This window comes from Haemorhous mexicanus, chromosome 1 (genome assembly GCF_027477595.1).
Source record: "Haemorhous mexicanus isolate bHaeMex1 chromosome 1, bHaeMex1.pri, whole genome shotgun sequence".
Classification (NCBI taxonomy): Eukaryota; Metazoa; Chordata; class Aves; order Passeriformes; family Fringillidae; genus Haemorhous; species Haemorhous mexicanus.
Window position 1 is genome coordinate 109,197,190 of NC_082341.1, and position 26,963 is coordinate 109,224,152.

At 40.5% G+C, this 26,963-nt stretch overlaps 1 protein-coding gene across 1 annotated transcript in view; it reads left to right on the forward strand.

The window, feature by feature from the left end:
* The window catches only part of LOC132326056 (disks large-associated protein 1-like), a 156,414-nt gene extending 129,933 nt beyond the window's left edge, over positions 1-26,481 (forward strand). The window contains exons 4-6 of the mRNA XM_059843791.1: positions 22,644-22,821; positions 25,628-25,868; positions 26,438-26,481. Of these exons, the coding sequence (XP_059699774.1) occupies positions 22,644-22,821; positions 25,628-25,868; positions 26,438-26,481 (463 nt within the window). The remainder of the gene's footprint in view (positions 1-22,643; positions 22,822-25,627; positions 25,869-26,437) is intronic.
* The last annotated feature ends 482 nt before the right edge of the window (positions 26,482-26,963 follow it).

Consider the following 26,963-nt stretch of genomic DNA (forward strand, 5'->3'; position numbering starts at 1 on the left):
TTTTATGTGTTAATACAAATAGTGTAAGTACTTTCTACTTGTATGTTTATGGGAGTCTGGAGACAAAATTGTTTTGAAAACCAAATCACAATAAATTATCAAGCTCAATTAAGTGGTATAATCTGTTAACAAGCTTAGTAGCAGTGACAAGAGCAAGGAGAAAGAGAGAGATCTGATTTATACATCCTGAACTCAAACTTTCACATCACCTCCCTGAGAATTGATCAAGTCAGTTCCTGGAGGATACCAAGCTAGGGTCAACCTGCATTACTTACAAATCCTAACAGAATTGCAGCACCAATTCTGCTAGGATGACTTGGAAGGAAAATCAAACCACTCCATTGTTACTTAGTATAAGACATATTTCAAGATAGGAAATCCCCTGGTCCTTCTAAAAGTGATCCTTGGGAAGTGTCTGCACTGAGGGAAATTACAAGGGTTGCATGGATAATTTTAGCCTGAAACAGTGCCCAGGCTGTTCTGTCATTTGAGCTGATGTCCTTACACTACACTTCACCATACAGCACATCATAAATCTCTAGGTATGAAAACCATCCCAGTCCTGGGAAGGACTGCCTATTTACTTTGAGGTGTTTCTATATTACTATAATATACTCCAGAATATCCAGGGAGGAAAAAGTGTCATATAAACAAAAGCACACTTCCTTTATCTTTCCTTTTTCTTTCAATTTTCTTTCCTTTTTCTTTCCTTTTTCTTTTCCTTTTTCTTTCTTTTCTTTTTTTTTTTTAATTGAGGTGGTGTCCTCATTCTGCTAAAGTGATCTGATCCAGATCACAGGCAGGGGGAAGGGAAAGGTGGTGCAATACCACATTTTCATTACAGTGAATATTTTTAGACACTTGCAGGGAAGCTTGTTAATTTTCTTTCTTGCTGAGTGACTTCCAATTAGGAAACAATGACTTTGCTAATTAGTACAAAAGGAATAAGTCTGATTAATCTTTTACTAGTGTTTTACAGTATGTTTTCAGTACAGTCGGTGTAATTGTTTCATGTCGCAGTCTCTTTCATTTTTATCAAACCTGTAGCTAGCAAAGGAATTGTTTCCATGTTCCTTGAGGTGTGCTTTGTTTCTTTTTCTTGAACAGGGATTTTCTTTTAATTTTGCATTAAAGAGACAGAAGCATCTCCATGTGCTTTGGACATGCAGCCTAAGGAACATAAGTATTCTGGAGCTATTACTGGCCTAGGTAGTAACTTTCCCAGCACATATTCACTGATGTGTGATTATTGATGACATTAATTTGAATGTATTATTCACTGATGCATGATTATTGATTACTGATGATATTAACTTTTTATTCATACTTTTGCAATCCCTTCTCTCTGAAACTAGGCAGAAGCTGTTGGACATATTTCTCACTTTTAAAGCTTGTGTGTCAAGTATGATTAAGTTCTGTGAATAATTTATAAGTCAGAAAAAAATTTTAAAGGCAAGACAATTAAAAATATATTTATTTTGAGGTAGTAGGTGGACATACTTCAGGAGCCAATGGTTTCCTTATGGCAGCTGACATCTGTTTTGTGTTTATGATATTTAAGGAGGAGAGGATATTGATTTATTGGAGGAACTTAGAGCTTGGAGCTTTTAATGAACAGTTGTTAGTGATGGATTTATAAAACACATTCAGGCAGTTATGGGCATGAGAGATATCTTGTGCTCCATGGCAGCTTCCCTTCAGGGTTTTGTGTCCCCTATACACAAAGGTATGGATGCCTTTACAGTCCTACATTTCTCTGCCCAGGACATGGGTAGGATGAGCACTCCTTCTCTCTATTTCTGTGATGATCCCCACCAGTTTATCTTGTAATGAAACAGATTCCCTAGATATCACAGTCTCACTGGGAGCAGTCATTACTTACCACATTGTAAAGCCTAACTTTCTTAGTCCACACCTAGCTACATACAATCTGTTAGGTCAGTATTACCATATTTGTATAAATATTATTTCTTGTTTCTCTGAGATGAGAAGTGAAAATTTTGTCGTAATCCATGGTGTATTCTGTTGTTATTGTCCCACTTGTACTTTTACCTTTACTTGCTGAAATTTGAGGCAATCATACTGTCACAACAAACTTGCAAAAGAGTATCCATGGAATCATAGAATGGTTTGGGTTAGACAGGACTTTAAAGATCATCTAGTTCCAACCCCCACACTATATACAGGGACACCTTTCACTAGACCGGGCTGCTCAAAACCCTGTTCAACCAGGCCTTAAACACTTCCAGGAATGTGGCATCCACAACCTCTTCCCATGTCTCACCACAGGCATAGTTAAGAATTTCTTCCTAAGATCCAATCTAATCTCTAAACTTACTTTCCTTTTTTCAATCTGAAGCCATTCCCCCTTGTCCTATCACTACATGCTCTGGTAAAAAGTCCCTCTCCAGCTCTCTTGCCCCCTTTAGGTACTGAAAGGCTGCAATAAGGTCACCCCAGAGCATTCTCTTCTCCAGGCGTAAACCTTGGCAAAAAAAGAAAAAGCCTATAATTTTCTAGCCAAAATGTGATTTTTTGGCAATGGTATAGAAAAAAATTGGAAGTCAGTAATCTGTAAAAGAAAAGCAGCAACCTCATTTAGATGATTGTCTTATTTGCATACATGAAAATCCTTGTCCTGTGTGTAGTCATCTGTTTCAGTTTTACACAAGATTTAGCTTTATATGGAACATAGCCACAGATGAAAGTTAGGACTTCCAACATCCTAGCTTCACAATTAAATCCTAGAAACATTTCTGCATTTTACAGCAAATGATGTTGATGAATGCAAAGTAACACTGTTGTCTCTTAAGAAGCACAGCCTATCATTGCACTTTATGTATCAAATGGACACTTCTAGGGCTTGTGTTAAGAAAAACAATTATATCTACTGAACCAAAATGTGTTTTTCAGCCATCTCTTTCAGTATATAGTCCTTACAGAGCCAACATGCATGTTTGTCTGCAAAAGTGTTTGGTCTTCTTTATTTTTAGCCCTACATCTTCCCACATACTTAAAATGCTGCCTCAGAAAGGGAGTTAATAATGTCCAGTGGAGGCAGGGATTAAAAAAGGACTGTATGCCAAGGCATGCACAGGCTATATCTTATGAACATTTTCCTAGCAATAATGATAGTTAAGCGTGGGAGTTGATTGCCAAAAGAAATCACTTCACTGGGCATTTTCAAGAAAAGGGTAAAAAATGTCTGTCAGAACAAATTTAGGTGTTGCTGATCCTGCTTTAGGGTGGAAGGAGGGACCAAATGACCTCTTGAAGACCCCTCCAGACCTATCTTTTTTGATTCTCTGTCTCTCTTTCTCAGGCTGTTGAATATACCCACTGTCACTGTTCTTACTTCTTTTCCTTAACTTATTTTTTAAATGTAAAAATAAAACTCTCATCGGGACCAAATTATTCCTGAAGGCCTGCTGCTGAAAAGTAAATATAGATATCCCACCCACAGCAGGGCTGTGCAATTCTTTCATGTTCTTTAAATGTTACTTCATTGCTAGCATTTAGAAATCATGTTCCCACTGCTGCCAGCCATACCATGCTTGACCCTTAGTATGTGATCTTGTACTATCTGCTTTGGTTTGCTGAGGGGAGCTCAGCTGATGTATTGAACCTGCCATGCAGAAAATGCACAGGCATAAAAAGAGATGTGCTCTTGCAAAAAAAAAAAAAAATCAGTCTGGAGTCCTTAATGTTCTACATAGCAAGACAAGCAAACAGGCACCAATAATTAAGTTAATTATTCATAATAATTTTCTATTCTGATCAGCTAGAAGTGGAATAATTTTTCACTGTGAAATGGTGGAGCTCTTTTAGATTAAAAATAGAAAAAGTTAAAATAGTGTTGCTTTAGTTTTAATGTGAAAGTACAAGACTGTTTCTGTTGACATGCTTTGGGATCTTCTGCTAATCTGTATCATATTAAGGTGAGAGAAAGGGAGATTAAGATGAAAACTCTTTCTGCCCTTATGAATACAAGGTACTATTACCATCTAAGTCATGTTGATATCCAGCTATTTGTTTCTTCAATTTTCTTGTGCTTGTATTACTATTAAGATAGAGCAACTTTCATTTTAATTTAGTCATTCTCTGCTGGCTTGGGAGCAGGGAAGAGTGGGAGCATGGGGCAGCAAAGAAAGTGTATGGCCTCTGTAATAGGTGCAGCATCAAATACCACTCTTCTCACCATGACATATGTAAATGAAAGTTCATCTGAAGAGACCTGACTTTTAAAAATCTCCTCTCCTCCTAAAGAAGGTATGAACCTTTTTACAAGTGTGGAAATGAGGGAAAATCCTTAAGGGCTTTTGTACATTGTGCCAGCTTTCTTACTCATTGTGCGCCTCAAGGGCAGAGAACCACCATACAATCACTGTTTAATTTGCTGGTCTGGGAAACAAAATTGTTGAAAGCACCTTTGAAGGAGCTACTGAGTTCTTGTGAGAGATTCCTGTGGTTCCATCTGCAGCTGAGCTACACAGCAATTTCCCATTCCCCTCCAGAAGGGCTGTGCTGCCAAGCAGCCTGCACCCCAGCTGCCCAGCAGCTTTGCCTCCAGAAAGCCCAGTGCCTGCAGAAAGCACTAACTGGTTTTGTCATCCCCAAATGCCAGCAGCCACATCCACAGCACCCAAATCCTTCTCTTTCTTCAAGTGGTTTCGGGCTGGCAGACATATTTGAGCTGTGTCTGTGCAGCTCTGCACTCTGACAGTCATGGATCATGCTGAAGGCAATCTCAGGAGATTTCAGGACTAGTATGTAAATTTTTCTTGTTTTATATGTGACAATTGCAATTGCAAATATGTGCTAAGCCTTCATTACTCCATGCTTGAAACAAACCTTGAGAAGCTACTTTTTGGGAGGTAGTCCTCCTTCAGTTAGTCCTAAAAATGTTCACAGTTATTTATTACTTTAAAAGTAATAATTTGGTTCTGAACTTAGCATAAATCTCAAAAATAAGGATAAATACTTAATGCAGAAAACTTAGAAACACTTCGGGTGAAATGCTGTCTATGTCATCAACTGAGCTGTAGCTTCATCACATAATAGTTATGTTTGTAGAAGTGATAAAATTATATTTATAAAAGATGAAATCTTAAGGGAAGACAATTTCTATTTTGAAGAAGTATTTTCTTCTCTATTCTACTGGGTGTAAGCAAAATGTCATTAAACCATCCTCATGAGGTTGAAATGAAAAAACGCTAGAAATCTCAGAAACACTGGCAATGCCTTGTCAATAAGGTCCAACCTAAATCTCTAGCCAAGGATTCCAGCCTTGTGCAGGACTGTTGGACCCATGTCAGCCATGTGGCTGTCAGAGCTGTGAGACAACAGCGCTTTGGCAGAGATGTGTTGCTCAGACTTGTTTGAAATTCTGGTGAGTCAGGCTGTTCCACTGCAGTTGTTCAGTCATTTGCTGTTGGGTAGGATGACATTTCTGGCAGAGGTAACTCTGTCTATTGCTTCCTGTTCTCCACCACTTCCCTGCCCCCTACAAAAAGATCCTTTGACTTAGGGCACAAATTAATTCTTGTTTACATGTGATGAACAAGTTTGAATTGAGAGAGAGTGGATGATGCCTTATTCATAAATAAGATGTTAGACTGACAGTGGCTGGAATGAATGTCAGCACTATGACACTATTTCTATTGTCCCTTTTCTCTCTCTCTTTTTTTTTTTTTTTTGTGATTCCTTAATATTCTTATAAACCTCAGTACTTAGCTGTGTCCTTTCTCCCTTAAAAGAGACAAGATTTGCATGGAGACTAGCACAATAGCAGTCACTGTCCCTTCACTCAGTGAATGAATGTCCTATCAACTATTTCTATATTTCTACCTCCCCACTGCCTATTTTATTTCCTTTTATTATGAGTTTCACACTTTGAAAATAATCAGGACATAGCAGCTTTTTCTGCTTTCATTTATTATAACTCTGATCCTTACACATCCTCCTGCTAGAATTTCATCAGTGGTCATTTAATTATTTTATTTCTTTTTCATTAGTGCAGTTACTAACATCCTTCTTATCAGTCTTTAACAGCTCTTGTCCTGTCCTTTCTAGTCCTGACTAGAGCCAGTCTGTTGCATGCACTCCTGGATCCCTCTCTTTGCATCCTTTCTCACTGGGGAGGTGTGCAGCTTGTGCTGAAAACAGCTCTGTCTTCCTTTGGCTTTGGTGCTCCATTGCTGCCACCATACACACGGTGGGTAGCTGCACTCAGTCATGCTTCAAGCTATCTTTGGAGTGATTTCCTCAGCAACTGGGTTTGCTCCCTGCTCCATTTCTCCAGGCAGAAGTGGCTGCAGTGGCTCAGGATCACAGCAGCTGAGGTGCCCATGTCACTGGCCAGCAGTCAGGTGGTGCTTGCACACTGATCCCTGTGCAAACACACGTGAGCACCGAGGAGCCTTTATCCCATCAGCTCTAATTGTTCCTTCTCCAGAGAAGCTAATCAGATTCCTTATATCTCTGTGATGACTGCGGTATCCGTCTGAGTGCTTTGCCTCTGGCAGAATATGGACAAGCCCTCATTTTCCACTGAAATTGCCTGTTATGACTATATTTCTTCCCCTGTTCTCGGAATCAGTGTGTCCATATAATGGTAGTTTGTTATTTAATGTAACTAGCTTCCCTAAGGGCAACAGCCCAAAGAATAATAAAATAATCCATTTGAAGTTCATACAAAGAATGAATCACCTGAAGTGCTGTCTCTTTAAAAACAGGGCTGTAGTTTGATGCTGATGTTGTAGAGATTCTTCTTCTTTTGAATATGTTCCCAGATTATGTATTTTATTTTATGTAACTCCTTTAAACCAGGTACAAAATAGAGAACAGTAAATAATACATAGAGGAAGGGTCTTTATTTTTAAGGAGTATGCTCAAAGAAGAGGATGAAATAAAATTTATATGTAAAGTAAAACTTAGAACTCTGAATTAAATTTTTTTGAGATTTATTTGCAAGCCTCTTTTGCAACATTTTCAACTATCAATTTTTTTAAAAATCTAAACCTTTGTCATAATATTTATATTTCTAGAGATAAAAAGTAAAATTAATCTTGTTTAGCAGCCAGACAGAGGTAAAAGTTTTCTGGTTTGAATCACTCAGTTTCTATTGTGCTATCCTATATTTCACAGTTACTCCCTCAATGCCTCTATGGTGGGCAGCACTGCAGCCAGGCAGTGTGGGAAGGTTAGATGTGATCCAGGTTAGATCTGAGATGAATGTAAATCTCTTACCCTTCTCTTGAGGCTACCCACTGCCCCCAGTAAAGGCCTGAGGTATCCATTGGGATGGCTTCGTGATCCATGGGGAGGTAAGCACCATTCATGAAATAAACACTCGTTTTTCTCCCCAAGGCATGAGACTTTATAGGAATAAGACACATAAAAATGGTTGTTGACTGTTTCTCTGATAGCCCATGGGAATTCTATGCAATTGGGTCCTCAGTGCTGGATTCTGCAGTGGGTTGTTTACAAGTCTCAAGTGTAGCATTTAAAATCTGATCTATGGAGGATTTTTTCTCCCCTGGACAAAGTTGATAAGAGGCTTTAAATGTCTGCCTCCTACCCAGTACAATGGGATGATAACTTCTGCCATGAATTAATCAAGCTGCTTGTTAAAAAAACATTATCTTGCCACTCTTCTTCCAAGTCCTTTTGAATTCAGACAAATTGAACTGCTTTCTCTTCCATAAAAATGATACACTAAGGTTAATTACAGTTCAGGAGCACTCTAAGGTATGATTTTGCTGCGTGGTGTTTCTCAGGTCAAAAAAGAGCCGGAGGGGTGCGCCTGGAATGAGAGCCTGGCCTGAACTGTTCCCCTAGGGAAGGGGCGGATCAGTTGAGCAATTAAAATGAAGGACTGAAATTGCAAGGCTCTCAGGTGTCTGTGCCCCTTTCTGTGCCAGAGGGGAGCAGAGAGGTGGGAGAGTGTGGCCCCCACACCGGCGTGCTCTGCCTCTTGGCAGGAGGCTGTGCCCTCGGGAGCAGGGGCCGAGGACATCCCACTGCTGCTGTTCCCAGCCTGGCCCCTTTCCAGGCACTGCTGTCCGTGTGCCTCCAGTTCTGGGCAAAAAGGGGTGGTGGCACTCACCTCCTGGATGTCAGGTTGATTCATCAGAGTGAGTGCAACAATTAGAGAACCTTCTAATGAGGCTGTAGAGATGGTATGCAGTCAATGTTAGTCATTGTCCCCTTGCTCTTGGCTCCTGTTTTGTGCTCCTGTAGAGAGGCTTGTGGCAGCATTTCCTAGTGCTCACTGAGATGTCTGGGAAGAGCCCCACCATACTGTGTGGGCAGTGAGGCACAGCATGGGGAGAAGAAGTTAAATCATCCTCATGCTTCCCTGCCAGAGGAAGAACTGCAGAGGCTGGCAAGACCCCACCAAGGAGTAAAAGGGTCAGTTCTTGTAGTTCCTCCTCAGCTGTTCTTCCCTTCTCCCCTTTCACCTGCTGCACATCTCATGGAATTATTCCCTTAGTTTAGCTGCTGTAAACTTATTTTTTCAGGCTAGCATCCTCCAGCTCCCTGCCTGCTGGGTAATCCATGGTGCCTCTGTGTACACACCCTTTGCCACGTGGAAGCCCAGAGGGGAGCAAGCTACTCCCAGCAGTGACACTAAGTAATGCTGCATTTTGCTGTGTCTGTTGAAATTCATAGGTCTGATCTTTGCCTGACTTGACAGACCTCCCATCTCTTACCACCATGCAGCCCACAGCCACTGCTAACATATGTCCTAGAGGTGGCTCAGATGCTCTCACACGGGGCATGCTGCCCTTCAGCTGCCTGTACATCTCTCGCCTCCATGACCTGCCCACGCACGCTAACACACAGCTTCCCACTCACTTCTCTATAAATTTTCTTTGTATTTGTTACACTTCACACTATAGCAGAAGGGAATCTTAAAATGCCTTTTTTCTTTATCTTTTTTTTTTTTTTTTTCCCATAGGGAAGGCCTTTAGAGCTAGGAAAAGATATTTTAGTACTTTTCAGAGCCTGAGCTGCCATGGTGTGTGCTGCAAGAAAAGTAAGCACACCACACACTGAAAATCACAGTCTGGTTAAGTGGAGAGGGTTCCCACTGTTTGCTCTGTGCACAACTATTCCTGGAAAACCTGTGAATTTTCTGAGGAAAAACCATTTGGAAGGCTGTGGGAAAGATTTGTCTCTGACATATTGTCTCCTGATTTCCCTTCTTTGAAGAGGGTAGACAGCAGCACCAATGGTTCTACACTGATGACAGCCTAATTATCTAACAAGAGCCAGGCACAGCAAAACCCACAAGAGCTAGGGGAGGAGCAGTTTTCTACTTACATCCCAAACTCTTAGTGTACTCAAAACTAGATTATCCATGAGCTTTCCACAGTCTTTTTATGAAAAAGTTTTTTCTGCTTAGTTTAAGCTTGGCTTTTTCCTGTTTGGAAAGACAGAGCTGGGCCTGCTAACTTAGCCGAATTTGCCTAAGTTGAGGAAAAAATGTGACTCAGACTTTTCCATTGACAGACCTCTAGCAAAACTCTTAAGATTTGACCAGCTAAACATCTAGCAATTACCTATCTCATTAACTACTTTCTTTTCTTCAGATAAAAGCAACTTTTTAAATTTTACTTAGCATTTTCCTGTTACTGAATATCTTCTTATCAGTGAATAGTGAATAGCTCTACACACAAAACCCTGCTTCACATATCCAAATTGCTTCCTTCCTGCTATAAATGGATGTTTAGCATAGTAATCTGGAGTGAAAGGCACAAGATTAGCAATGCAGCCACTGAGAGCGTGTTATTGTGTTGGGCTTTTCTTTGGTTTCTACTTTCAAATAGCTTTATTCCTAAAGAATGTGGAAGTTACATTTTTAGCAAGTTGCTGGTTTCTGTACAGAAGGAAAATACCTTTTTCAACCCCAGTACTGACCTGCCTTTCTAGTCACCAAAAAAAAAAATACTTTGAATCACAAAAGGCACATAAAAAACCTTTCAATCCTACAATTTTTGTTAATGATATGCTGAATGCTATGAAATTAAGTTGCCCTATGAATCCTAATTAATTGAAAATCAGGTCCACAATTCATCTGAGCTATGAAAATCAGACTATACTCCTGAGGAGACATGCAGATTCTTTTTTTTTTTTTTTTTTGTATGTTTTCTGTTTCTTGAGCCCTTGAACTTTGTGGTTATGTGCTTTCTTCACCAACTGTGAAAGCTCGATATTTTTTTCCTTTAACTGGAAAGGTTTTGCAAGCCTCATGAGATGAGCTTTAAGAAAAACATAACGAATTGCAGAAGCATAATAAATAGCAGTCATTGGCAGCACTAGATCATTCCTCCCTCTAGTGGCTGCCTGGCTCCAGTGACAGTAAGTGGAGCTCTTCATTAACATCTTGAGGAATTATTCCCTTAGTTTAGCTACTGTGGACTTTTTTTTCAGGCTAGCATCCTCCGGCTCCCTGCCTGCTGGGTAATCCATGATGCCTCTGTGTACACATCCGTGACTAAGTTATTAGACCAGGCTTTCAGTTTTTCAAGGTCACCTCTACAGTGTTCTCAAGCTTTTCCAATCCCTTCTGTACATTTTATTATATGATTCCCAGTAGCAGCCAGGTAAAAGAGGTTGACCCAGTTCTATTGCATTTCTGCGGTCCAACACGGTGATTTATCACAGTTGATCTCTGATGTATGCTAAATTGAAAAAGTGATGAATTTGAAGCAGCTTAGCTTGGTGCAACACTGTGTTTAGACAGTGAGCAGGAAACCAGTGCTTCTTCCATCTCCTTGGATGTGTCAGTGCATGCCCATAAACAGCAGGCAGCTCAGGTGGGTTCATGTCATTAACAACAGACCCATCCCTTCCTGGGTAATTCCAGAAAATGTAAAGCTGCTGCAGAGTTGAAATACTCAACCTAATTTTGCTTAGCTTGAACCCCCAAATATATATTTAGTCGGAGGGACAGAATTCAATGGATTGACAAATTGGCCCTTACCTGACACATCCCAAGAGAAATCAGAGTGCCAGGACACTGAGAAGCCCTTCAAAGGTGCCATCCCACCTGCACATAAAGACATACATCAAAAGTATGATTTTGAACATCGTACTTTGATCAAGTTCAAACATCATCACACAGGTCTCTGCCCTGGTGATCCTGAAAATAAGAAATGGATTAATGTTATTATAATGTTCTTGTTCTCCTAATCATGGTGACAGAGCAGTAAAAATACCTGCTGCATATACAACAGCCATTTAAGGAAGAGGTCATCTGAGGAAGAGGGTACTTACTCATCTAACAAAATTAAATTATGTTAAGTTCAGGGCAAAATTCTGTCTCTCCTCATTAGAGTTGTGAGGCTTTAGGAAGTAATACAGGTTTCATTACAATTTACTTAAAATTGACATTTTAGGCATTAAACTTTTCAATAGGTTACTGAAGTTTTATTAGGCAGGAGAGCTTTTCAGGCAGTTGTGTCGTACCTCAGCAAAGCCATTGACTTAAAATGATACCATATCCATACCACCATCCACAGTCAGTAATGGTTTTAATCAGAAAATATACTTCTTCTCAAGTATCTTTTGACCATCATTCCAAACATTCTTTAGTCTTGATTAACCAGGTATTCTGCTTTATATACAATATCAGTCTCTCATTACTATTTTAGTTGTTCTGTGACCTTAGCTTCCAGTAATACAATAAAAATTTGGTGCTGCTATTCATTCCCATCAAAGAAGCTCAGTTATGTTTGCTGACTTCAGTTCATCATCACAAAGCCAGCTACAGCCACAGAGGTGCTGTAGGGAAGTATTAACACATGTAGTATATTTTCTGAGACTGAAGGGTTTATATGACTTCTCCTCCAGGTCACACAGCAAATTTCAGTCCACACTGAAATCTGAACCCATGAACAATTGTCAATTGCCAGTAGTTTTAAATGTCAGCAGATGACATTTATCCAGGAAAATTTAGAGGGGTTTTGGGGGGCTTTTTTTTGTTATGTTGGGGTTTTTTTTTGTTACGATGTTTTAATCAAAAGCAGAGATATCCAAGTGTTTTCATCTTCTGAGCAGAACCAAAGGCCATCTGCAGCTTCACCATGTAAATTATGTTCTATTGTGTTATATTACGAAAAGAAGAGGGGTTGTTCTCTTAACTCCTTCACCAAGTGTTTGTTTGTTTTGTGGTTTAGATGGGATAGAGAGAATGCTAGAAATCAGTAAGGAACTAGCTTTATCCCCTTCAATGCAAGTGCAAACATTTGCGCTTTTTAAATCTTTTTTTTCTTTATTTTTTCATTGGAAAAGAGTACAAATTCAGTAAACCACATATTTTCATTCCAAGTATGGAAATCAAATTTTAAAAAATATTTGGAAATACTTAAGAATGCCTACTGTTACAGGTCAAAAAGCTGCCTGCCTTCCTCAGGAGTTAAGGCTTCCTTCCTTTAAAATGAGCTGCACAACCCTTCTGGAGTTCCACAGCCCTGAAGGGCATCCACTCTTTGGAAATACTTTTTACATTCTCATTGCCTCCATCTGAATTATTGTACTTGACACTGACAGTGTGATGAATGACATGACAACCAGTTGTCTGTTTCTTTACTAACAGTCCCAAATAAAGGTTTCAGAGTATTTCTTGTTCAGGGGATTAAAAACTACCTACTTTAAAGAATTGCAAAAAAAAAGATCCCCTTCAGTGCCAAGCAGGATTTTGCATTATTATTAAGATTTCTTAAGAATTTTTTTTCTTTGGTTCTCTCATGCTCAAAAATAAAATTAGTTCTACTTTATCAGGGTTTATTCTGTACCAGTTTGGCTGAAACAACAGCCTATAACACAGAAAGTACATGTTGGGATTTATTATAAGGAGGCAAAAAAGTCTGAAAATGTGTGTTAAGCATTATTTCACATTTTTTCAACAAACTTCTATTCATCAGAAGATTTTCAAAATGGATATCGGACTTCAGACTTTGACCTTGAGATATTTAGTCCTTTGGCCCTGTTTATAAGAGCATTGGCCACACAACTTGCCCAGACCACTATATTTATATATACACCTGAAATACCAGGTTATCACCTTATGTTGCATCTCAGAACAGCAAACAGGTCCTTCTATAGTTACTACAGAACAAAACTGGGAAGACTTTGGAATGGAAAGAGAGAATATTAAAATATATGTGGATAACTGGGGGTTTGGAATTAGCTGGGCTTGTTTTGAGGAATTTCTTTTGATGTAAAAGCATCTGAAGGGAAAGTGATTGCTTCTTCTTTTCCTCTGAGGAATAGCTCTTGTAAAGTTACGTGGAGAGAAATTCTCCCTGCTCCTGGGGTATTGCTTTTGCTTTGTAAGATCAGTGAGAAAAAGGAAAATCCCCCAGAGCAGCAGACTGCTGCCCAAATTATCAGTAAAGAATTTTCCAGAAACCCTACTGCATTCCATTATTTTCTTGTATTACTTGCAATCCAGACATTACTTTAAATAAAAACATTGGTTAAAAGTTACCATTTATACCTTCTTTGGTACAACAGGAGAAATTGCAAGGTTTTATCTTAGTCGGTTTCCCCAAAAATCTTTGCTTTTTTAATCAGGAAGAGACAGCTGCAAGTCATATCTGAGCTCCAACCTGTACTTACCCAGACACACCTTGAGAAAATGGCTGTAGAGTTATCCAGGAGCTCATTGCTCTGTCTTATCATACCCCCACCCCCAACCCCTGTGCCTCAGGAGTAGCTGGACCTTTTTTCAAGTCACCATCTTCCAGGTGTCTGCAGGGAAACAAAATGTACCAAGCAAGAAGCACTTGCTTATAAAAGAATAAAAGGCAGTCTTCTCTTCAGGCATTTTGAACTGCTTGGTGTTCTTCAAAGACAGAACAGCTAAAATGGAGAATACTGAAGTAGCCACTTGGTAAGAGGGCATATGTGATCATTCAAAATTACCCCATCAAGAGGGAACAGGGGAGAAAATCCGTGGCCACCACCAGCACATATTATACTCACAGCATGTGGTGGGTAGCATGCTTTGCCTTGTGTTGAATCTTGCTGCCTCAAATTTTCATTTGGACATAGGGCTGTTACTCAGAGAAGTAAGAAGGTGAGCTCACCCCCTTAGCTTAGTTGGATTTAGGATTATTCCCTTCTCCCTGACAGAGTTACTAGCCTACCCCCCTCATTGCTTTAAAATGTGCTTGCTTTTCAGTTTCTCCAGTAGTTTGGCTTGTGTTGCACATCTGTACAGATGGTATTGAATCTGCTGCTTTTGCTCTTTTTTGTTTCTCTTTACTAGGTAGCCAAAAGTTTTGAAATGGCAGAATACTGAATAGGAAGTGAAAAATTGCTGCATATGTAAAACACATTTTTTGGAAAATGCAGGTGGCTGTTTATGTATGTGAAGGTTTTGGAGTAATGTTGTTGACTTGCAGAACTAAGATATTTCGCTACTCTCACTGGGAGCTGTTTATGCAGATCTAATCTGGATGTTTGAGAATGTCTTTCTGAAGGAGGTGACTCAAATGCAGATACATGACAGGGCTTGCAGGCACATGGCCATGCAGTGTGTGGGTGATCACTGCCTGGTTTCAAGTCCAGGAGGACCTGTAGAGTTGAAGACACTGAAAGTTCAAAATGCATTGCAAATCTTCACCAAAAAAATTGCTCTTTAAATAAATACTGCAGTGACATTGACCAGAGCAAATACTTTCTGAGTATTTACCAAGAAAAAATTATTTGTAGATAAACACTGCTCAATTTTGTAACTTGGAGTAGCACGGGAGGGCCTTTCAGTTACGGGAAGTCTGCCCAGCAGATGCCTTTAAGTGAGCTGGAGCTCCATCCTCCCACTCCCAGGAGCAAGCCAGAGCTCCTGCATAAATCCTGGTGCTAAGCAGGCAGAGCTGGTTGTGCTGCCAGCTCAGCACACAGCCAGGTGACATTCCTGAAAAGTAGCTGCTTTCCTCTTGTGGCTTGGCAGAGAGCTGTAACTCTTTGGTGTTCCCACAGGCAGAATTAATCAAACTCTTAACATATGAATGGGGGAGACATGAAAATTTAGCTAAGCAGGTGAGGTCTGAGCTTGTGGAGACTGTGATTTTACAAGGACTGCAACAGGGAATATCTTCTTTATATTCTGTAGGCCTTCCAGTATCTAAAGGGAGGCTACAAGAGAGATGGAGAAGGAGTTTTTACGAGGGCATGTAGTGATAGGACAAGGGGGAATGCTCAAATTCCTAAAATAAGAATGAATCTGAGCAGACTGCAGACAACTTTTAAGTTTCACTATTGAGGAGAGGTGGCACTGAAGTAGCTAAGAATGGAAAGTGATGTGGAATCAGATACATAACCCTGGCCTTGATGAGGAGAACTAAAGGAGTAGCTTCTGCAGGAAGGAGGGTATAACTTTTGTGCTGGCAAAGAGTTCATCAAAGCAGTGGTGGAGGGCTTCCTTCTCACCCCAGCAAGGTCCAAAGGGCTCCAGGCAAGGCTGTGAGTATGGCTGACCTGCTCAGGCCCTCTGAGGCAGTCTGCATTCTAAGTCCATTTTACCTGATGCAAGGCAAGATCTTTTCCAGCTCGGGTAAATATATTTCTCTGTGCTGAGCAGCACTGGTTCCTGGGATCACTGGTGCCCATTCAAAAGAGAGTTGAGCTGAAAAAGGCAAGAGCTTTTGTCATGCATTTGGTCTAGGCTCAGACCTAGATCAAACTGCCTCCAGCAAGGACCTCCAAAAACCCCTTTGAGCATGTACCCAGTAAGACTGGCAGCAGGGGGACATTAAGGCTTACAGCTTTCCTCAAAGGGTCTTCTGAGAGGAGAACTGTTCTTAAGCTGTCTGCCCTTGACAATGTTACATCTTCCCCTGCTTCTGGTGACAAGATAGGGGGGATTTGTCTTCTAGAGTAAACAAAAAATGGTTTTGCTCAGAAACAGCTTACCCTGGCATCACTGGATTGAGCTGGTTCATCTGGGTGGAACTATTTCTACCTTTCAGAATCTCTTTTTGCTCTCTGGGATGGAAGAGTGCTCACAACTGTTCCCACGCACACACACGCACATGGCAATCAGAACCAGCATGGAGACCAGATTTCTGATTAAAGAGAATTGTATAATGTCTGTCTTCATCATCTTCCATCTGCTTTTCTTGCCAACTCAATTGCATATGTGCCACTTTCGTGCTGTGCTCTATTCTTTCCCTATGTCTAGAAAGCAAGGAGAAAATGCAGTATGTCAAAGACAAGGGAAATGTTCCTTAAATACATTAGCCTGTGGTGTTTTTGGTTGTACAAAGTACCTGAGAGGATCTTTGAGATAAAATGGAAGATTTGTTTTAATGTATACATGAATTTTTATTCAATAGTCATCTTTGTTTGCTAATATTTTAAAAACTAAAGATTGCTCATGAAATAAATTCATACAACTTCAATACCAGCACATCCCAAAAAGAGAAAAAGAACCCCAAAGCTTCTGTGTCCTTTGAGAGGAAAGCAGGATTTTAACAAAATCACAAAGTGGTCCCATGATTGATTCTGAAGCTGGCAGTAGTCAGATGTGGAGGGTTTTAAAAAGGACTGGGCTTTTTAGAAACATTTTCTACCATAAAACATTGATCCAGATCCTGCTGCCCTCAAACAAACAAACAGACAGGACATCATGTGCTCTCCCAAAAACTGCACAACAGCTGGAGATAGAGATACATTACACCAAACTGTGGGGGCTTTTGGATTGGTCTTTTTTTCTTCCTTTTTAAGTGCTTTCTTTTATTTCCCAAGAGAATCTGAAAAATCAGACAGAGACAAATACACCATACTGTAATTTCTGCCTCTTCTCAGCATGGGAAAAACCCTGTGTTACACAAAACTGTCCATGCAGCTTTGTGGTATGTGTTGGCTGGTCCAAGCAGCAAGGACAATTTCTGGTCTGGTAGTAGAAGCAAAAGGAAGAAATTTTTGTGTTGATGGCATTGTTTTGCTCTTCAGCAGATAAGCTTTTTCTGGATATCTCCAAGTTTTAGAATTTTCTTTCTCACACTTGACCCTTTAGTAGGGTCTGGACTTAAAGAGAGGTTTTATTGGGATTTTTTTGTAGCTTCAAGGCAAGAATTCCCCATGAAGAAATTCACTTGTTTATAAACAAGAAAGCAAAAGGAGATCTTCAAACCCAGAAAAATCTGGAGTGGGGAGTGCAAATACTAAAAACTGTTTATGTGCTGCCCTTGTCTCCATCAGTGACATGACAGCCCCCTGTTCACTGCACCAAAAAGCAGCAGAACATGGATGCCAACACAGAAAAATTACCCCAGCCTGGCTGACCCATGTCATGACCAGGATCAGACAGATGCACATCAGTAAATTGTTCTCTGCATCTTCCTTTCTGGTGTCCTTCAGTGTTCACCTTGTGTCAGGCTGCACTGGATTATTCTACCTTCTAGCCACACTAAAATGCAAATAAAATTAAGCAGGGAAATGTATGTTGGATGCGCCCACCAGCCACACCAGAGGTGGAGCATTCAGCAGAGGATAATTTATCCCCATGGAACCAAGCTGTCAGTTGTATGCAGAAAAATTGAGAGCTGGAATACTTAACAGTAGTGGTGGCTTTGAGATATATTTTTTTCTTGGTTTCATGTTGCATGTGGTGTATTTTTTGACATCTTGTTCTTTGTTTGAAGGCAAATTTTAGCACTGCTGGCTTACAGAAGCATTTGGGACATGTTTCTGGACTTTTACTTTACTCTGCTTTGTCATTTTCTGTTGGCAGAACATGATACCCATCTGGCCCAACACTGTACTTTGTGCTATGATTCTGACTGCTGAACTTGCAGAAGACAATACAGTCTCAGGACTACATTTTATTATATTGTGCCTGGCCTAAAGGGAAAAAATAGCAGTAACAAGGCTTGGTTTTCCCTTTCTTCATTCAGAAATGAAATGTGATAACTGAAAGAGCTTTTTATAACAAGCACATATATGACAGAGTGCATTGTGCATTCCTAAATTAAAAGGAAATATTTGAAACTAAAATTGCCTGCTTATGTAAATCCCTGTTGTCTATCTTCTCTCTGTCATTTGAAAGACATTTTCAAGGCATAGGAACTCTTCCAAGAATATATTCAAAGTTATTTCACTGTTAATTGCTAACACTGTATTGTGAGCCCTTTGATACAGAATCACAGAATCATAGAGTGTTAAGGGCTTGGAATGGACTTTAAAGATGATCTGCCCCCTCCCCCACTGCCATGGGCAGGGACACCTCCCACTAGACTACGTTGTTCAAGGCCTTATCCAAATTGGTTTTGAAGACTGCCAGGGTTGGGGCATTCACAACCTCCCTGGGCATCCTGTTCCAATGTTTCACTATCCTCGCAGTAAATAATTTCCTCCTAATATCTAACTGAATTTTTCCTTTGTTAAGTTTGTAGCCTTTACTCCTTATCCTTTCACTACAACTCCTGAAGAAGGGTCCCTCTCCAGCTTCTCCTTCTCCCTCTCTCAGAGCAAAGCAACTGAGTCTAGCTGCTCTCACAAATGCCTATACCAACCAACTCCTTACTCTGTAAATAATCAATGAGGGACCAGAATGTGTTTTCATCTGAATTATATCATGTAAATCAAGTTAATATAGTGTAAATATAAACACATCTCTAACAGTGAGTTCAAAGTATTTCTTACCATGCATGTTGCAACAGTGGTAGGGTGATTAGATGTGCATATTTTAAATACTTTCTTTTCTCTCTTTGAATGAAAACAGGAGAATAGGCTTCAGTGTGTTCAAAATGTACAGAGCAGAAATCTCAGTGCAGTATGCAAAGATTTCCTTTATACACCTACATGATCTTCTGGTTCAGATGCTTCACTAGAACATGTTTTCTGATTAAATGAGCATTCTCCTGCCTCTCAGAGCTTCTCATGGAATTTCTGTAGCATTTTGTCCTCATCGGCAGACTACCGTGGTCTTCTCTGATGCGCAGCGTAGATCAGAGGCACTTGCCTTCCTCTTCCCAGGGGAGTATTTATTTATCTGCTGGGACTCAGCAGACTCCATTTCCACCCACTTCAGCTCAGGGCTGGCTCCTTCTCTTGCAAATCCCATCGGGAAACCCATAATGGAAATCAGCAGCAGCAACACAGAGCCCTTATATCTCCTCCTGGTGCCTCTTGCTGTGGTTTTTGGGAAGCACATCCAGGTGCCTCCTACCCTGTGTGGTATCAGTGTGGTGCTGTTGTGGTTGTGCTCCTATCCTCTGGGGGGAGGCCTGGGGCAAGGGCAGCAGTGTGGGGAAAAAGCATGGTGCAGCCAGTGTGAGGACCTGCCACTTGTGGGTGCAGCACAGAAATGATGGAACATGCTTGAGGAACTTGTTTAAGAATCTAAATAATTCACATCCCACTTCTGCCGATTAATACATCCAATGCAATGAATGGAGCCAGAAGACCATTTTGTATTGGCCAAAGAGCTGTCCCAAAGTCTCAGTCCTTGGCACGATGTACTTATTGTAGAAATTACAATGGCAAAAAGAGAAATTTAGGTAGCGCAGGATAAATAAGAGACGGACTTGAACTCTCAAGGAAGAAGAAGGTATTTTCATTTACACGTTACTGTTAATAGTAACGCCAAGAAAATTAATTATACATTCAGATCTTGCACATCATACATAGTCAGATTTATTCCTAAGTGGCATATTATCAAAATTTCCAGTGGCATTTCAGCCGTTCATTAAACTTTACTGTAGGACATAGTGACAATTTATTACACAGCTATAAAAGCAGCAGTAATCACTATAAATGCAAGCTTTCAATGTTTCTTTCTCTAGGTTTAAATCCCTTTTATTCTCCTTTTTCCCCCCATCACTACATCTAATGAAACAGAGATTGCAGCAATCAGTAAGCAAGGAGCTACTCCTTCAACAGCAGCCAATTACCTCCTCTGGTTTATACAGGAGAGGGAGGTGTGCACAGATTAAAATAAGTAGCCCCTATAAAATATGGTTCTGGATTTGTGTCAAACTAGCCAGTTGCATAGTGAGGAACAAAAACAAAAACAAGGCAGCTGTGCTGAGGATCCACATCTGAAAAACAGGGGAACATCTAATTTTATGAGGAATTCCTTTGTTTCAGGTAGAGTTGTGAAAACAATATGCAACACTAATGCATACAGAAAATTCATTTCTATACTCTTTTGTGGTGGCTTTCCATGCCACTTCCATGAGTATCTTACAGGATCTTTATTCTGGCTGCCACAGCAAAATCTTTGTGCTATGGATACTTGCTGTATTGGTTCCACTCTTTAAAGGGCATGTGCCTCAGCAATTGCAGATTTCTGTCTGGCAATATCTGTGCATTGAATCTCGTGATATGCTGCAGCCTTCTTGCAAGCTCAGCTAATCAGTGGGCAGCAACAAGCCCCAGGTGATGTATTTGACTAACTGGCAGCTAATCAAGCTGGTTTGAATTTTGAATGTCACATATTGGCAGCAAACTGTTCACATCATAATCATAAAATACGTTTTGAACCAATCTAGGAAATGCATTTCAGGCGATGCTGATCAGTTTGCAGATCTGCAGCGTGGTGAAGTAGCTCACATGCATCAGAAAAATTATGTCTGCTGAATTATTCATTCAATTTTTTTTTAATCCAATAACAGGCAATAATTTTTTTTCCAAGAGTTACATGGTTTTTTTTAGTTACCAAAATGCAGTAAACAAATGTAACCATTAGTAACAGTTGACTTTTCATCACTTTTTCTGCCTTTTTTTGAGTTGCTTGGAGCACCACTTTTTCTGATAATTAAACAGGTTTTGTCATGTGGAATCGAGTGGTGTAAGGAGTCAAAGAGTATGGAAATGGCTGTTGTATTGCACTGTATGCACAGTGAAAATGGCAGGCAAAGGCTTTCTCTTCATCCTGTGACAGAAATATCGGGCAATTAGCATAAGTTTACGTATTTTTATTAGGAAGTAATTAGCAGCCAGAGAATATGGTATTGTAGAGATGGCCTAGGTTTTATTACAGTATTGGATGATTCAGAAATAGACCCAGTTTCTGAACTACTTAGGTGAGTGATTACACAATGGAATCGTCCTCCCAAAATGCATTGACAATTACCAGAATTGTGCATGCCACTGGGAAATTGCTGATACTAATTACCATCATTAGATACTTGAATACAAAATATCTGCAAATGCTTCAGGAATTAGATATAAAATGGGTTCTCCTCTTTCAGGTCAGCTGTGCATGTATTTCTAAACACTAGGAGACAAAGATTAAGCCTGTAATTAGGTTACAGATTTTTCTTTCATATACCTGTGAACATCTCTATGAGATTTACATTTTAAAATGGAAAATTTAGTTAATATTTTACTTAGTTTGTTTTGTGATACATGAAGAGTATTTAAAACCCAAAAAATGCATTGAAGACTCACCCTTTTGATACTTTATTCATTGATGAGTTCTTTAAAAAGACATATCCCCCAAATTAATTGTATTTCATACAAGTGTATTTCACTCACTTTTTGGGACTCACATCTTTGTAGGATGCCTCAGGTTGTGAAGACAGCTCTTAGCCAGCACATTCAGAGGATAAAGCATCTCACAGGTGGAAGATTGTTCTAGCTGACTCTTACACGTAGGGCAAGAAAATAGTAGAAGTACAAATTCCCTGGGGAATGAGGGGAGGGGAGGAGTTGGGGGGAGGGGTTTTTGTTTGGTTTTGATTCCTTGTACATCTCACCTGTCACTTGTATTGAAAAACTAGGCAAAGTTATCACTTCAGAAATACAACTGTGACTTGTAAACTTCTAATTTGACATTGTTATTTAAAGCTACTTCCCTAGCATGCATTTTGTTAGGTTGTGGCTTAAGCCAGGTCTAAAATAAAATTTAAAGCATATCAAACCTTATCAGGTGGCCTATGCTGTTGGAGTGATTTCCCAGGTTAAGGCATACTATGAGTGCATTTTACGTGGTTTATATGATCTGCCTGCCCTGTTGGCCCACACACTCTTGAAAGCCCCATGAGAAAACAGTCCTATTTCATTAATACATACATGAGAACGTGTCAAATCACATCACCAGCAGCATTTCAAGGTGTGGATGTTCAGTTAATAAACTTCGGATCATCCAGCTGATTGAACCATCAGGCCTCTTCCTTCTTTACCCGCCTCCCCAGCTGGTTTTGATAGTTGCTGCATTCATCTCTGTAAGGCCAAAAGGGCTTTCTCTGCTGCTCATCTCAGTGGCTTCTCTTGCTCTTTTAAAATCAACTCATGAAGTCATTTTAGTGTTGTCACTTCAAAAAGTCCCTCATAGTGGGGGGGTTGCTGGAGCTGGATGCTGTCATTGTCAGTACAGTGTAAAATTTTTCCATTCTGCTGTCAGTAAAGAAAATGAATGTGATTTTGCCATTGTGCTTAGACGTGGTTTACAAAACATGAAAAGAAATCCTTTCCATCCTTTTCTCTTCCTTCCACCAAATAAAAGTGCTGACATAGCCTTTATTTTATAAATATACAAGAACTGTGTCATTACTTGTTCAAGTCATGCTGTTCCAGTGAAAAACATCTGGTTATTCTCACTCCTGGTGAGGCCATTAGAATTTGATAGAAGCTCTTTTTTCTTCCTTTCTTTTTCTTTTTTCCCCACCCAAAACTCCCAGGATATCCAGTGAACACTCGCCAAAGCTCCAGATCCGGAGCCACAGTTACCTGAGGGCAGTGAGCGAAGTCTCCATCAACAGGAGCCTGGACAGCCTGGACCCCGCAGGGCTGCTGACCTCCCCCAAGTTCCGCTCCCGCAACGAGAGCTACATGAGAGCCATGAGCACCATCAGCCAGGTGGGTGACCTGCACCTGGGGCAGCCTGGAGAGCGGGCGTCACGCTGGACACTGCTTGCAGTGGGAGAAACTGGATTTTGCTTGAAGTGGTGCTCACCAGCACTCACATTGAACAGGGTTCTTAAGGATCTTGTGCTTAGTACCTCCAATCAGAAATTTTCGAATGCCTCAAAAGAAAGTTTGTATGCTGACTGAGGTGCTAACTTAAAATTAGGCTGTTAATAGTTTGTATTTCACAATTTTAATAGAGATTTTATTTTATTTATGCTATTTTATACATTCTTTACTTTTTGTACCTCCAAACGTTTCACCTAAACAGTACAAATATCACAGGATACGTATTAAGTGAAAAAATCTGTCTGTATTTTTGCCCTGAAATCCTGTAAGAGATCTTTGTGCTCCTAAACAAGAAGAAAATTAAGTCTACCATGACAGATTCAGTTTATGTGTTTTAATGTTACAAAATAGTCTGTCCTTGCATTCAGCATGCTTGTACAGTTGAGTTCATAGGGAACAGATCTGAAAGAAGTGCAAAAGTGCCAGTACACCACAGGGCAGAGGGCCAGTAGTTCATGGGCTACATCCTCTAGCTCCTTGGTATGATTTTTAGCTTTTTAGCTTAAGTGGATCATTTGGGTAAATCACTTGGATGAAAGAACTTCCTTACACTAGTCCAGAAGTGCAGCTGGCAGGATTTGTGGGGCCAGATACTGATCCCTAATGGCTGGCATACCAAGTCATCACCATGTCAAAAAAAGTGTCTGACATCAGTGTCAGCAGGACTTCAGTTGTGGCCCTAACAAATACATGTGCTATTCAATATGGAGCTGTAGTTTCCCTTTCTGCAGTCTACTATATTTAGACACTTCATAATATTTTGAAGTGTATTTTGAAGTGAGGTACTTTGCATAGGGCATGGGCTGATGCTCTAAAAGGAGGGTCAGGATGTATCTGGGAGAAAACAGCACAGAAATTCAGGTCTCAGAGGTAACTACATGAACATTAGGTCGGGTTACTTGTTTAGCTGCCCACCTAACACACAAAGCTGTCAGCCAAGGAGTGGTTATCCTTTGCCAAGGTGAACAAGTTTTTTTGGTTTAAAAATGCATTAATTCACAGATATTTACTTGAGGATTGGATATTCTCTGCTATAGTAAGATTATTCTTTTTATTGTACTGCCTACCACTCTTCCATGCTTTCTTAAATAGTTTTCCTTTGAAAAAAATATATTATGCTTTCTGAGATTTTTCAGTTATGTATACAAAGACTCCACAAAACATTTTTCTTGGTAACATTAATCCTGGGAGAGAATTTCTAATGGGGTTTTTTTCTACCTTCCTAACATAGTCTTATCTTCTCCTGCTAACTTGGTCTTGTACATGCTTGAAAACTAACAAAATCCTCAAGTGATGGTTTCCATCTGCATGTTTCATACAGTGATAGTTATTGTGCTTTAATGCCAAGCTCGGGGCTCAATGCTCAGCTTAGAAACATGAGCATCCATTAATAACTAAGCCAAAGTAAATGGTTTCCAGATTCTTAAGACCTGTAGGAAGTTTTTGAATGCTCTTTAACCACCATGAGCACAAGTCTTTGTCACCACCTAGTGTCTGCTGCACAAAGGGTCTAAGGATTCCTTTGCATCTGCTCTCAGCCAGAAATTTAGTTCTACAGACATTTTTCCCCAGCAGCAAAGCTGGTTCCCTTACCAACCTCCCCTTCCTGTGTTTGTTACCCTGCAGCTTTCCAGCCACTCAGGTTTTATCAGTGTGATTGCCTGTGGGTTGCATTGATAGTGTACTGGGGTGAGGCTGACCCTTCCTGTTTTTTTCCTCACCCTGCAATGAAAGTGTGATTTTTGCTTTACATGTAATGATCACAATGAGCAAACATTCAACCTCTGCCGTGGGCTCTGGGATACATAAAACAGAAGCTGCTATGAGGCCTCCAGGCTTCCCACCAGTTTCAGAAGAGCCAAGAGCCCAAACTCTGCTGAATCTTTGCCCAACACCTCTGTCTCCCCTTTTTATATGTTATTATTTTCCCCTCAAAATTGCTGGTATGGGATGTCCCCTTTATCATTCTTCATGTGCAAAGGAATCCTCTAACAGGTGCTGGCCATTGTGCCACTGTAGCTTGAGAGCATTCTACTGACTTCACATGACATTTGCCGCTAATTTTTCTTTATCAGAAAGAATTCCTGGGTTAGGCTGCCCTGCTCTGTGTCTGCCCCCCCTTATCTCTGTCCTTCAGCTGAAAGTTTCTCCAAGCATTGGCTTTTTACCAGAACAGGCAGTCAGAGCAAACAGCTATGTTTGCAAGCTACAGACTTAACTCAAAGATGTACATTTCACCTAAATCAAAATGGATTTCTACTCTGGAAAATTTCCACTCTGTCTCATTTCTCCCCCCTTTCCTAAAAATAAGTAAATTCTTTTACTTGATGCAAATCCCTGCGATGACAATAAGTGTCTCTTAAAGCTTTACCATGTACATTTGATAAGGAGGTTAACACAGCTACCCGCTGTAGCATTCTCCAATTCCAAATTAGCAATATAAAGGATAACCCTAAACTTACTCCAACTAATATTAATAAAACTACAATGGGATGACACAACTTATTAAAGATCCCATTTGCAGTTGGTGACCGCCCAAAGATTACATCCCACCAGTGATGATCTGCATTTTGTTTTATTCTTTGCAGAATTCTGGTTATTTCTTTTGTATCCTGTTGGACAGTAATTGGGGTTTGTGTGGAATATCCATGCATGGGCTGCACTGACCCTGCCCGGTGTCTGTCTGCAGGTGAGTGAGATGGAGGTGAACGGGCAGTTCGAGTCCGTCTGCGAGTCGGTGTTCAGCGAGCTGGAGTCCCAGGCCGTGGAAGCGCTGGATCTGCCCATGCCGGGCTGCTTCCGCATGAGGAGCCACAGCTACGTGCGGGCCATCGAGAAGGGCTGCTCCCAGGATGACGAGTGCATATCGCTGCGCTCCTCGTCTCCCCCGCGTACCACCACCACCGTGAGGACCATCCAGAGCAGCACTGGTGAGTAACACAGAGGGAAATCCAGAGGGGGGTGGAAAGGGAAGGTACTTCCAGTGCACTTCCATCAGATCAAGCTTTTCTCTGCCAGGTGCCAAGCCCTTAACAGAGTCTTGTGTTTCACCAGGGAGCTGGACAGACTAATCAGCCTCAAACCACACACAGACCAAGGCTGTGCCTTGATATGGTTCCTTCTGTGTTCATGCTAATTTATTCTGAGCTAAAAGCACATAGGACGGAAGTCCAAGGTCATGCCTCGTCTTGCTATCCTCCCCAAAAGAGCAATCCCAATTTGGCAACGCTGAACAAAGAAGGCTCTGGGTTGGCAGTTCTGCTGGCTGTGACCAGCAGAGAAGGGTGCCTCTGATGAGGTCTTCCACAAAGATGTGATTGTATAAGTTACTGGATGTGAAGTGATTGTATAAGTTACTGGATGTGGTTTTTACTGGCTTGAAGAGACTGTTCCAGCTCTCTAGGCCCCATGAAAGATGTGAGAATGAAGAAAGGAAAGAAGAAGCACTCTGCAGGTCAACCATGCATGTTCACATTTTGCTGTTACATTCTTTCTGCAGTTCAAACTATTCAAGCCTTGCTAGAGGAAGAGATTTTGGTGTAAACGTGAGACTTTTAACCTTCCTTTTAATGTTTGAGGTTGCTTTTCTTTTGGAAATAACCATGATGAATTTCAGATTTTGTCACCAAAATAGTGCTTAAGGGGAAGAAAAACCAAGTAAAACCAAATTCCAAATCTGCCTCTCTCATTCAGGAAAGCAAGAGGCAGGAGCCATTACATGTGTGTGCTCTTCCCTGTGGCAGGATGAGAGAGAGCCTCTTTCTTTTGACTTCTGTGCAACCATTCCACTGTTTTACACAAGCTTCATTTACTATTCATATACTGTTCATATACTAATCATGTTCTTGACTAATATTGACTATTATATGTATTTCACTGTACCTGCTATCTCTTTTGCGGTATTTTTTCATTTCTGTTTTCTGTAAACTTTTGTCCTTTTGTGTGTTATCTCACAGGTGCAGTTGTTTGTTCCTTGTAAGTCTTTTTTAAAGCTGCTTGTCAATTGTTCTATGTCATCAAAGAAC